Source organism: Urocitellus parryii, chromosome 13 (assembly GCF_045843805.1).
Source record: "Urocitellus parryii isolate mUroPar1 chromosome 13, mUroPar1.hap1, whole genome shotgun sequence".
In the NCBI taxonomy this organism is placed as follows: Eukaryota; Metazoa; Chordata; class Mammalia; order Rodentia; family Sciuridae; genus Urocitellus; species Urocitellus parryii.
This window is the reverse complement of record NC_135543.1, coordinates 54090780-54104551: the sequence shown is the minus strand read 5'-3', so window position 1 is coordinate 54104551 and position 13772 is coordinate 54090780. Positions and strand designations below refer to the sequence as shown.

Sequence of the window (13772 nt, the reverse complement as noted above, 5' to 3'; positions counted from 1 at the left end):
TTTTTTCCTGAAGTATAGGAAGTTTTATACCCTGGTATTTGGCACCAAGTGGATTTGGAAATATGAAACTATGTATATTGATAAGGTGGATGCTTACATAGTCACCATATCTAGGCCTACATATATTCTAAACCGCATTTGTTATTTTTTCTGCGTACTCATAGACCTAAACATTTTAAAAATAAAAGTCACCAGCTTACTATAAATACATTTTTCCAGTCTATTAGGTAAGAGTGTTTTTTCTAACTTTTTCATATTATCTGGGTATCTGAATAATGTATTGTTTCAGTGAACAAAATGAAATATTATCCGGGCCCGGTGTTGCATACCTGTAATCCCAGGGGCTTGGGAGGCTGAGGCAGGAGGATCACGAGTTCAAAGTCTGCGTCAGTCAGCAAAAAGTGAGGTGCTAAGCAACTCAGTGAGACCCTGTCTCTAAATAAAATACAGTGGAGGTCTGGGAATGTGGCTCAGTGGTTGAGTTCCCCTGAGTACAATCCCAGTACCTTACTTAAAAAAAGAAAAAAAAAAAAAGAGAAGAAATGTAATAGATTCAAATAGTTAATGAGGCCTTCTGTCTGCAGTGGTAAATGCCTCTGTCTCTTACTAGAGTGCTGATGATTGCCTGCCCTAGAAGAATTGTGGACCAGGAGGGACACTAGTGAACACGGCTGGCATCTGTCTTCACTCATCTTACAGGGCAGATTTTCCTTAGATTTCACGCTGGTAGTTACAGCAGTTTTGTTATTTGGTTCCCAGGAACCCTAGAATTTTGGAATTTTAGAACAGAAAGGGAAACCGAATTCTATTGAGGTCACAGAGCGTGTGGCAGATTTGGGCCCAGCACCAGAGGCCCCCTGGCTGGTCCATACCCTCTTGCCCCATCATGTGACTCCCTACCAGGCTGTGTCCTTGCACTTTTATTTATCTCTTGATTTCCCTTTTATCTTTCTGAAATAGTCTGTGACTTTTAATTACATCTGCAGTTTAAAATTGGTCTCTTAACTTGGGACTGAAGGTTAGTGATGATTTCTTATGGAAACCCATCTTGCCCCACAGACTTGCTGACAGCCCCCTTCTTTGGACTGAGGTGCTAAGTCCCCTTACTTCCTGGGGACTGGGATGTTTTTGCTTCTCAGGGTAACTTGTCAAATGCAAACTGCTTGAAATAGAGGACTATGGCCTTTAAAAAAAAATCTTGATTAGGTGTTTTAAATTTATAACACTGAATAGTAGGTGCCCAGTGCTATTTTGAAATCTTCATCTCCATATTGATAGACCTTGGGAAATCTTTTGCAGGTTTACAGTGGTCATTATGGAAGTAATTTTTGATTCTTCTATTTCCTTCATAAAAATTCGAAATTGCTGCTTTTGGCATAATCTTAAAAAAATCAGTGACCTCTATCAGAGTTGACATATTGGCTTAGAGCATTTAATTTTTTTTTTCAGTTGTTGACAGACCTTTATTTATTTGCTTGTGGTGCTGAGAATCAAACCCAGTGCCTCACACATGCTAGGCCAGCCACTGAGCTACAGCCCCAGCCCAGGCTTAGAGGATTGTCACTTACATTTTTGTGTATGTGGCTAAAAAGCATATTTGGAGGGGGGAGAACCCAAAACAAACAAACAAAAAACTGTTCAGAATTTTCCCCACTATTGGTCAACTGTTTATTGTCACCTTTTTGGAAGGTATTTTTAATGCCTAATCCTAAAGCTGACTGCTTTGTACTATGAGGAGTAAATGACCCTCTGTTGCCTCATCAAGGCCTGTTTGGCCTAATTTTGAGCTGAAACAATGGGGAAATCCAGCTGTCCTTCCCATGTCAGCTGTCCTCATGGCTGCCCAACTGACCTCTGTGAAAGGAGTCCAGGTCCCCCTGGTGAGACCAGACAGCTTGCTGGGCTTGCCCTCTGCTTGTCTGGCTCTCGTGGCCCCTCGTCGTCCACTCCCACACCCCTCTGTTCCAGCCACAGAAGACCGTATCCTCTCACCTAAGTAAGAGCAAGTGATCTTTCATGCTGTTCTGATTTTGCTTGTTGACAACCTCTGCCTAGATCTTCCTTCCGTCTTCCTCTTATTCTTTCTTTAAACACAAGAGGTAACCTTGATATGCATGGGAGTCTGAGAAGTGGTCTGTACCCAGCATGATGCAGCTGGACAGATGGAGGCCCACCTGTTGAAATGCAGAAGGCTGAAGTGGGGGGGTGAGGAAGCTGGCGGTAGTGGGGAACCACTACACTTAATAAGTGGTCTGTACCTTTAGGTGTAGCTGCCTTTGAGACAAGGGAGGAGGAGGGTGAATTTGGGTCTGAAGTCCACAAGGGACAAATTGAGAGACTTATATTTTGGAATTGTCCTTGTATTTAAAAAGAAGTAGATGAGCTCTCCAAGACAGAGAATTTGAAGAGTGACACCGATTCCCAAAGAGCTGTCAAGCTTAAAAACTGGGATATGAAGGGGCAAATGAAAATGAGGAAAAAGTAGTCAGGAAAGGTAGAAGGAAGATTGCAAGTGTCCCCCCTCCCATGGAGAATTGAAAGACAGAAGAGATGTCACTTGGGATTCATTGGCTCGAGGGGATGCCACTGATATCCTTGGTGAGATTGACTAAGATAATAGGGAATATACTGAAGAATGAATAAGTAAGAGAGAGAATGTGGAGGTAGCATATGAAAATTCTTTCCAGAAGACTGGCTCTAATGAAAAGCAGAGATGTAGGGCTATCTGGGAAGGCTGGAGTATGAGACCCACAGCAGATCATTTTGGTTTCTTGTGATGGTTAGTTCTAGGGTATATGAAATGAGGACATTTTTAAAAAATGCAAATAAAGACACTCCAATTGAAGGGCTAAGAGATATTACCATCTTCTCAAGTGTTAAGTACTGAGGGCTTTAGCAGGCTGGTAAATAGCATTTGGTACTCACAAATATTTCTGCTAAGTTCTACCAGCCTACTTGCTTTTCCTCGCCTATAAATTTATAATTGAAATATGTAAGAGAAAAAGCTGATTTTTAAAAAAATTGTCCATTGTTGGCTCAGTATCCTTGTAAGCGGGTAAATAGTACAAAGGGGTTTTTCATGTATGAAATACTTTGCTATTCCATAGGAAGCCTGTCTCAAACATCTATATTAAGCATTTTCTTTCATTAAGTCTTACATTTGTATCTTTCAATAAAATGTCGCTGAATTTTCATTTCAGCGAGAGAGGTAAATTTGAATACAAAATCTAATTTAACAGTCATTTAGTTAGGAGATGGAGACTTTAAAGATGCTACTTTTAGTGGTGGAAAAGATGAGGACCTACTGACAATTTTTTTTTTTGTCCTTTGGAGTAAAAAATTAGAGCTGAAAAGAAAGAAAGCTTGAAATGCATGACAATGACCACATCCTTTTGTAGGTGATTGGATTGGGAATTGTACATATGATTTCATTAACACTTGCAGGATACATCCTTTGAAGCTCATTACCATTTCTCTTGGTAATCCCTTAATAAATATATCCCTGAGAGGCATGTGGAAATGCAATTTATGTTTCTTTTAAAAAATAAAAGACTTCTTTCCACCAGCCTAGCATGCTTAGGAATGTCCTTACCCCAACTTTTAGGACTTGAAGTTTTTAGAAATTTAAAGCTTTTCAAAGTCTAAACAAAACGCGAAAGAGCCAGGCACCATGGCACATGCCAGTAATCCCAGTGACTCTGGAGGTTGAGGCAGGAGAATAGCAAGTTTGAAGCCAGCCTCAGAGACTTAGCAAGGCCCCTAAGCAATTCGATAAGATCCTGTCTCTAAGGGCTGGGGATGCAGCTCAGTGGTAAAGAGCCCCTGGGTTCAATCCCCTGTACCAAAAAGAAAAAAAAAATCCCACAAAGAATAAGGTAAATTTAGTATTAAAAGGGCACAGTTTTAATTCAAAGTTAAACCTTTTCTATCACTCTCTATTTGGGATTGCAAATGAGAATGTTTACTTTCAGTAAAGTAATCCAAGTAATCAACAGTTAATTTAATGCAAAGTGAGTATATTAGAAGAGGAGGGAACCTTGGAAAATTGTCTTTACTGATTTGGAAAGGGAAAGGTGCAATTTTAAGTAGCAAGAGTCATCCCAGAAAGCAAGAAATAGTGTAAGAAGAAGAACAACAACATTAACCATGGGCCAGTGATGTAGCTCATGCAAGGGGCCTTGGGTTCTGTCCTCAGCACTGAAAAAACCAACCCCCCCCAAAAAAAATATATATATAAAAAAGAAGAAGAAACAAACCAATGTAAATATCATAAAAATCTAGTTTGAAATAATGGTTTGACATTTATGTACACAAGTGAAGTAGTGTACTATAAACCTATTAAAATTATAATATTGGATGTTAATTGTTTGCCATTTAAAAAATCAGTTTATTAATTGATTATGTTGTCATGTACATAGAGAAGGGGAATATTAGAAAAAGTTTGGAAATGGAATTTGCTGATCGAGGCCATCATTACTGGTTTTTTTGTTTTGTTTTGTTTTTTGGAACCATATGAACTTAGGCCCCTTCAGATGTGGAACTGGATATTGATTCTAGTGAGATTTCAGAATTAAAAAGCCTTACATTTTAAGGCTTATTACTTAACTCTCTCTTGATAGAAAAGTTTTATTTTATTAACATTAATAAAAAAGCAGCAATACTTTTCATTCATTATATTATTCGTATAGTACTAGAAAAAGTAATATGCCAGTGAAATGTTTGAGAGGGGCACAGGAGTTTGAGATTGGAGGTTCTGTGGTTTCTGGGGTGTATGACAAGTAAGGTATGCTGTGGAATAGTCATACATAGAAAATAATGGTGGGGGAGCTGTGGCTGTGGCTCAGTGGCAGCGCACGTGCCTGATATGTGTGAGGCACTGGGTTCGATTCTCAGCACCATGTATTAAAAAAATAAAAATCTATCAGCAACTAAAAAATAAAAAAAATAATGGTGGGTTATTATTTAACTAGTTGATAGGCAGTTGTTGAACCCCATCTATTTTGCATATTAATTCAGCTTGTGTAGAGCTGGCTTTCTGCCTTGGAGACAAGTCTTGGAATTAAAGATAAAAGCAGGTACAAAATGATTTCATGACTGGAGTGATAACACTGGCATCAGTTGGGATATTGCTATATTAATTTTTCCTTCCATTGTTCATATTTAGTGAGTCCAGGGACTAATGTGTTTAGAGAGATTTCTTTTTTAAAAAACCTATTTAGCAAGGAACATGTTGGTATTAAAAGTATATATAAACTGCATTTTAAAAGCTGTGTTTAAGAAGTTGCAGGAAGATAGTGCAAGAGATGACAGATTTGTTGGCTCCGATGGGGGGATCTGCAGTTTCTGCCTCCTCCTTCCCTGTCCTTCCCATCTCTCCAGCCCACTCACTTCACTCCTCAGAGAGGAATCCTATGCATTCTAATTCCTAGTCTGAGCTTCTTATTTTATGGAAAAGGAAGCAGAAATTTATTCACCCAGCATCATACATGAAACTTATTTGCTGTTGGTTATTTTCATGTATTATGTCTCTAAAGATTATGTATAGATTTTTAAAGTGAAATGAAGAGAAACATTTGTAGTTTGGAATAAGATTTTTAGCTTTTTCTTTCTTTAACAGTTTTGACATTCGATGTTATGGCTATGACTTATGAGCCACTCTTCGTAACAGTAACAGAGAATCCTAAATATGATACTCATAAAACATAGTAAGAAAAACTTGATTATATCCAAAATCCTTTAATAATAAGAAGGTGATCTGTATGCAGGAACTTTATTGCCATAGGAAAAATTGAGCATCTTTATTTTAATGCTTTTTCTTTTTTTTTTTTTTTTAAAGAGAGAGTGAGAGAGGAGAGAGAGAGAGAGTGAGAGAGAGAGAGAGAGAGAGAGAGAGAGAGAGAGAGAATTTTTAATAATTATTTTTTAGTTCTTGGCGGACACAACATCTTTGTTGGTATGTGGTGCTGAGGATCGAACCCGGGCCGCACGCATGCCAGGCGAGCGCGCCACCGCTTGAGCCACATCCCCAGCCCCAATGCTTTTTCTATTAGCTGTTTATGTTTTCCATTTTTTACTCACGATTTAGTGACTGTGATTTTTATTTTTTTTAAATAGGGATTCTGTGAAACACCTACCCAAACCTTTTTTTTTTTTTTTTTCGGTACCAGGGAAACTTAACTACTGAGCCACATCCACACAGCCTTTTAAAATTTTAGTTTGAGAAAAGACTTTGCTAAGTTTCCCCGCCTGGCCTCAGAGTTGCCATCCTGCCTCAGCCTTCTAAGTCACTGGGATTACAGGAGTGTGCTGCTGTTGCTGCTGCTGCTTTTTTGGTACCACGGATTGAACACAGGGGTGCTTAACCACTGAGCCACATCCCCAGCACTTTTTATTTTTTATTTTGAGACAAGTTCTCACTAAGTTGCTTAGGGCCTTGCTAATATTGAAGCTAGCTTCCAATTTGTGATCCTCCTGCCTCAGCCTCCCAAGCCACCTGGATTATAGACCTGTGCCACCATGCCTAGCTCTAAACCTTTTCTTTTTTTGGGGGGGGAGGCAAGACTTTCATTTGACTGACAGAAGCATTAGATTGAAAAAAAAAACAGTAGTGTTTCCTGCATTGATGTTAACTGTGTTACAATTTTTCAAACTTGGCAGGTGGAAACACACACACACACACATACACACACATATACACACACACATATACACACACACATACACACACACACACACACACACACACACATACGTTATACTTATTCCTTGCTTTCTGGGTTGATTCTTGCTATTTAAAATTGTACCTTTTCCTTTCCAACGCAGTGAAAACTGTTTTCCAAGTTTCCCTTCTGATATTTTCACTTTGGACTAAATTAACTGTTATTTGGGTTAGTTCGCTGAAAGTAAATATTCTCATGTTTACTTTTCTTTAAATACTTTTTTAATTGTTAATAGACCTTTATTTATATGTGGTGTTGAGAATCAAACCCAGGGCTTCACACATGCTAGGCAAGCACTCTACCATTGAGCCACAACCCCAGCCCCTCATATTTGCTTGTAATAACTAAATTTACCATTTGTGTGTAATTTAGACTGAATCCATATACATAGATATAAGTAACAAATATACATGTCTACATATACATATATGAAATTTATATTTGTAAAATTTTTTCCTTGTAGGATCTTTCAGAAATTTTTTGTTTAGTATTTATTTTTTAGTTGTAGTTGGACACAATAACTTTAATTAATTTATTTATTTTTATGTGGTGCTGGGGATCGAACCCAGGGCCTCACATGTGCTTGGCGAGCGCTCTACTGCTGAGCCACAATCCCAGCCCCTTTCAGAAATTTTTGTTCAAGTTTTATTTTCTTAGCTATAAGACATAGAAATATCTACCCTTTCAGTAAGAGACATTACACTTTAAAATACATAGATTTGATAATAAATGAGGTTGGTTTTGCAACATCATTCTTTATCAAGTAATTGGTGATACACCATATTCCAGATACTGTGTTGATATTGGGTATATTGGATATAAATACATGGTTCCCACCTGGAATAGCTAGGTTGGAGGTAAGGGAGAAGAGAATGATTATAGTCTAACTATTGCAGGAAGAAAACTCAGGCACAGCTAGAATGTTGGTGAATGAGGAAGGCCTTTCTCAGCCAACATTTGAGGAATGGGGGAGTGGGCTGCCTAAGAACAGAAGAATGAGGTGACTTTGATGTGGAGTAGAAACTAAAGGGCCACCATTGTGGCTGGGTCAGAGTGGGCTGGAGGGCCAGGCACCTCTAGGGTGTCAGGGCCTGGACATATCCCTGAAGGCCATGGTAATTATGAGTTTAGATTTTATTTGACTTCAAGTGCCTTGAGAAGCTGTTAAAAGCATTTTCAGCAGTGAGTATGGATGGGACTGGATGAATGTTTTATGGAGATTAGACACAGAGGCAGGCAGGAGCAGGACAGAGAACTAGTCAGAGGTGACTGAAGGGAATTCAGGAGAGAAATGAATAGTGGCTCATGGAGGGACAGGGGACAACTAAAGATTTATTTTAGAGATAGAACCAGAAGAACTTTCCCTTGTGTATGAGATAAGAAGGTTTAGGGGAAGGAAAATATCAGGGGTGATGGGCTTGAAGAAGCAGCCTTTCCCCCTTGTTGAGGTGAGGAAGATGAGGGAGGGAGGGGATGGGTGAAGGGAGAAATCAGGAAATACCTATGTAGCCTTGGCGGGGGGTGGTAAGTGGGCGAAGGGATGCTAACTGGGAAGCTCAGAACAGAGATTTGAACTAGAGGTGTGAGTGTGAGAACCACTGACCTATAGGAAGGATCTAAAACCCTGGGGAAGTGTGTGGCATGCTGCGAAGAAGGTGTGATAAGGTGTGATGAGAGAGCAGAGGGCTCAGAATGGAATACTCTGGAATTTGGCCACACAGAGGCCAGACAGAAGGAGACTCCAGGGAGAATGGTGCTATATCTGAATCCCCAAGACAGGGAAGTGGGTTGACAAGGAGAGTTCATTGCCTGGGTCAGAGCTGCCCGGAGGTCAGATGGTAGAACAGGGAAGAGTGCATGGTCCGCTGCCTTGACCACAAGGGCCACCTCAATCAAGTGGGTGGGGTAGGAGCCAGAAGAGAGGAAGTGAAGAAGACAAGTAGGGTCAGCAACTTTTTTTTTTTTTTTTCCTTTTAGGTTGAGTCAGGAGTGAGAAGAAGAGGAACTTGGTAGCAGCTGAGGGGGGTGTGAGATCCAGGGAGGGTGAGAACCACAGGGGCATTAATGCCGTCCATAGAATGCATCACATATTGGGGTATGGGCCAGTACACTAAGGTTCACACAAGGCAAAAGCAGACTTCTGCTTCATGTGACAACTCAGAACAAGTGGCGTGACTCTGACATGCTCCTCAACATGGCACATCCATGGCTGTGTCTAAGGAGACCATGACATTTGTCATCATTTTCTAGTCAATGACAATTGGAGTCCCCTGGAGCAAGTGACTTTGTCTCTATGAAGACGATCTGAATACTGAATAAGTTTTTTTTTTTTTTCCTGTTGTTTCATTGTCCAGACTTAATCACAGGATCACTGCTCATCACCGTCTCAAGGCAGGCGGAGGAATTCTAGCTAAAAGAACATGCTTACTTACTAAAGGAAGTTACTAAAGGACACTCCGTTTCTGTCTCAGGCGATGAAGTCCTTGGGGTAGAGAGGGGGATGGGTTATAACATTTTAATCTCCGCTTCTAAACCACAGGCAACACTTGGCTTATATTTGGTACTCACTAAATGTTGGGTGAGTTCAGTCTGATCCTCCCCCTTCCCAAGATGGGAATTCAGTTGTAGGCTCTGAATTCCTCCAGATGAACACCTTGTCTCCCTCAGCTGTTATCTCTCTGTACTCATCCCACTTTCCAGGATAAGAGGACCAAAAAAAAAAAAAAAATACAAATGTTTACCTTCAAGATTTGCTCTAAAATCTAAAATGTGATATAGGAAGAAAAAGAAGAGACTATGTTAGTTTTGCTTGGATCATTTTCTTGCTGTGCGTGTGGACTTGGTATTTACATATGCTTTGGGCAGCTCAGCACATGCCAAGTTGACATGTCTTTTTATTCAACAGAAGGTGTAGCTGGGAATTGGGAAAAGGAATAATAATAATAAAAAAAAAGTGCAGATGTAGCATTGAGTGGGTTTTTTTGCAATGTTCTTCAAATTTTTAAACATATTCCAATGTGTGTTGTGAAGATAGGGATTAAACAGTGGCTTTACTACAGTTACTAGTTTATTTTCAATAATTCTATATTATGCCAGTGAATATATCATTTACTGAAGGTATTACACTAGCCCTTTGCTCAGGATATTTTTACCATAAAATTAGAACTAGGAAGGGAAATTATTACACAACCTGAGATACATATTTTTGAGATATTTACCTCACATTCGTAGGTTAAGAAACAAAATGTCGTATCTACTTGGCATAGCAGCTTTCTTACTGCTTAGAGTAAAAGTCTTCCTTAAACACAGTAGTGTGTCTATTAGGAGAAAAAAATAACAATAGAAAAATCACTTCTTCAGGTGTAAATGAGTTCCTTTGTCTCATTTGGCAGCTGTGGAAACTGAAGCACAAAATACTAAACTTGAACAGCAAACTATTAGAAGATGGTGGTTATATGTCAGAAGGTCATATTATGTATTATTAGGATCTTGGTTTGAGGCCACACTCCTGAAGAAATCTCTATGGTAGTTGCAGTTTCCACTTCCAAAGAAGGTAGCCAAATTAAGAGAAGTCACATGGGAAAGGCATTTGTTCCTAGAAAAATCTACAGATTCATTGGTGGGGATGACCCCTGTGTAAAGAAAAGAGGGAAGAAACATGAGAAAGAGAGGGAATGTCTACCATTGCTAGATCATCCTTCCCTCATTTCAGCTAATTCACTTTTCTGAAATTGTTATTCAATCATTAGCCATTTTTGAAATGTCTGTTTGTGATTATCTGTGGCAGAAGCCTTATTAGGCTACTGGAGGAAAACCTGTAATCATTACAAATCAACCTCCACTCCTGGTTCTCTGTTCCTTTTGAGCTGCTCTTGAGTGCTCATCTTTTTCTCTTTTATTAAATTATTTATTTATCCTAATTTGTTATATATGATGGCAGGATGCAATTCAATTCATATTACACACATAGAGCACAATTTTTCAAGTCACTGGCTGTACACAGAGTATTTTCACACCATTTGTGTCTTCATACATGTACTTAGGGTATTGAAGTCTAACTCATTCCAGTCTTTCCTACCCCATGCCGCCTCCCATCCCCTACCTCCCCTTTGCCCTATCTAAAGTTCCTCCATTCTTCCCCTGCCCCCCCCCCCCCCCGCCCCCATCAGCATTATGAGTGGGCATCCTCATATCAAAGAAAACATTCGCCATTTAGTTTTTTGGGGATTGACTTACTTCACTTAGCATTATGTCCTCTTACTCTGTCCATTTACCTGCAAGTGCCATGATTTTATTCTCTTTTAATGCTGAGTAATATTCCATTGTGCATATATACCAAAGTTTCCCTATCCATGCATCTAAAACTGAAGGGCATCTGGGTTGGTTCCACAATGTAGCTATTGGGAGTTCTTTGTAGTACCTCTGAGAAGTCTTCTCTTGGGCCTGCGGAATAGGATTGCTCCTGGTGAAGCAATCTCTCTTCCTTCCCTGTGTATGGGTGTCTCTGCCTTTCATGGTTAGCACCCTGCTTTGCTTGCACCCAGTCACAGAACCTTCCCTTTTTTTTTTTTTTTTTTTTTGTCTCTGCAGAACAATCCACCATGACGACCGAATCCGGATCAGACTCTGAATCCAAGGCGGACCAGGAGACCGAGCCCCAGGAGGCAGCGGGTGCGCAGGGGCAAGCGGGGGCTCAGCCTGGGCCTCCGGAGCCCCCGAGCGGGAGCGGCAGCGGTGAGGAGCCTCCGGCGCTGGAGCAGTTTGAGGCTGTGGCGGCGCACAGCACCCCGGTGCGGAGGGAGGTGAGCCGCGCCCCCGCCGGCAAAGGCCAGAAAAGCAATTAAGGGCTGTTTGCTGAGCTTCTCCAGGCTCTACTCTCACCTTGGTTTCTTAGCACCAGAGGCAGCTATGAGGGGTCATCTGCTGTGGCCCCGGGGTTCCAGGCAGATGAAAATGCATGCTATTTTAAGGCTGTCAGTCAATGCCATTCCCCAAGCCTGCTTGGTGACTCCTGGCTTAAATTAAAACACTTAAACTCACACTGAAATCTGGATTGTTCAATTGTTCATATCTGGATTTATAAGAAGGGTGGACAGAAAACTGGCAGCTTTAATTATGCTGCTGGTGTTTTTTAATTTCAAGTCTAAGGGTTGGAACTGTTATGTTCCCCCCCCCCATTTTTAGCTGATGTTCATATAGGTCTCTTTTCCTCCCTGTATACATCTCTATTATCAACTCTGTGCCTACACGTGTTTTGAGTTCTCATGAATCATGTCTTTTTTTTAAACAAGATTTTGTTCGAGAGGCTGGGGCTATGACTCAGTGGTAAAGCACATGCTTAGAATGCAAGAGGCCCTGGAAGCCCCGACTTCTATCCCCCCAGCATTACCAAAGACAAATTATAGTTTATATCCAGGCTTCCAATGAATCTGCCTTTCTTTTGTCTTAAAACTTTGGAATTGGAATCAACATGTTTTATTAGAGTACTAATTTGCATGTAGTACAAAATCTGGAGTCCTTAAAATGATTGGCTTCTTCTAGTTTGAAAGTAATTGTGTTGAGCTAGAAATTTTAGAAAATGATGAGGGAAATCAGTGTTATCAGTGAAAATCTCTGGAAATGACAGCATTACTATTATAATTTTAAGCTCTATGTTTACAACCAGATTATTTTCTTTTCTTGTCCTACCTTTGCAAGTTCTTCTTTTAAATAGAATTAATAATAACATGTACTTTCATTTTATGAGTAGTTGTTCTATTTGGTCCAGGAGATTTTGTGCTGAGTGCTGGGGATACCATCCCAGCCCTGCATATAAAATCTAAGGAAATGCTGTTATTGGCATCATGGTTTTCTTTATGTTTTCGTTTTCTTTTTTTAAAAAAAAATATTTGTTTGGTTTCTTTTAATCTTCAAAAATTTTAAATTATTAGGCTATTTGGCTTTTTTTTCATTTTTTCCTGTTCTGAAATGAAACATGAAAATGGGAGATAATTCTAGAAAAGGATGAGTCTCTGTGCCTAGACATGACTTAATACACAGTCATGTGTTCCTCATGGACAGGACACATCCTGAAAAATGCGTCATTAGGTCATTTCATCATCATGTCAACATCATAGAGTGCACTTACACAACCTAGGTGGTAGCAGGCTGTACCATTCAGGTTATGTAAGTGCAGGGTTTTATGTATGTATATGTATATATATGTACTGTATGTGTAAATATAGCCATACATATGGCTATATATACATGTACATGTGTGTGTATACATACACACACACACACACACATATACTTGTGTGTACGGCCTATGGCACCTCGGGCCATCATGAACAGAACTATATGAGATGAAATGAAGCACAAGAGAAAATGATAATAAAAAAGCATGGCAAACATGAGCTCAACGAGACTGCTACTGTCCTAACACAGCACTCTGTTTTTATAACAAACTTGATTTAGGTTCTGTTTTATTTGCAATCCTGGGGATAGAACTCAGGGGTGCTGTTCTACTGAGCTACATCCCACCCCTTTTTATTTTATTTTGAAACAGGGTCTTTCTAAATTGCCACAGCTAGCCTTGAACTTGCAATTCTCTTATCTCAGTCTCCCATATTTCTTGGATTGTAGATATGTATCACCAAGCTGGGAACAGACTTGTTATTTAGAAGTAGAAGGAGTACAGTCTAAAGTAACCTTAAAACATACAATACGGGGATCACATAAACCCATAACATAGTCATTTGTTATCATTGTTCAGTATTATGCATATGCTATACTTTTATATGACTACCAGCGCAGGAAGGTTGTTTGCACCAGCACACCACAGACATGTGAGCAATGCATTTCACTATGACATTACAATGGCTGTGATGTCACCAGGCAATAGGAATTTTTCAGTTTTATTGTAATCTTAACAGGACCACCATCATGTACAGTCAGTCCATTGTTGGCCAAAATGTTGTTATGTGGTACGAGACTGTACTTCTACATTCTGTAGTCATATGCTTGAAGCTAAGCAAGAGAAGTGATATAAAATCACCAGAGGGGGCAATACCT

General features: G+C 39.8%; 1 protein-coding gene across 4 annotated transcripts in view; it reads left to right on the top strand.

The window, feature by feature from the left end:
• Positions 1 to 13772, top strand: part of Epb41l3 (erythrocyte membrane protein band 4.1 like 3) — a 226995-nt gene that overhangs the window by 125544 nt on the left and 87679 nt on the right. For all 4 annotated transcript variants that reach the window (XM_077792399.1, XM_026394531.2, XM_026394530.2 and 1 more), the window contains exon 2: positions 11310 to 11521. In XM_077792399.1, coding sequence (XP_077648525.1) covers positions 11321 to 11521 — 201 coding nt within the window. In that variant the 5' untranslated portion in view covers positions 11310 to 11320. The remainder of the gene's footprint in view (positions 1 to 11309; positions 11522 to 13772) is intronic.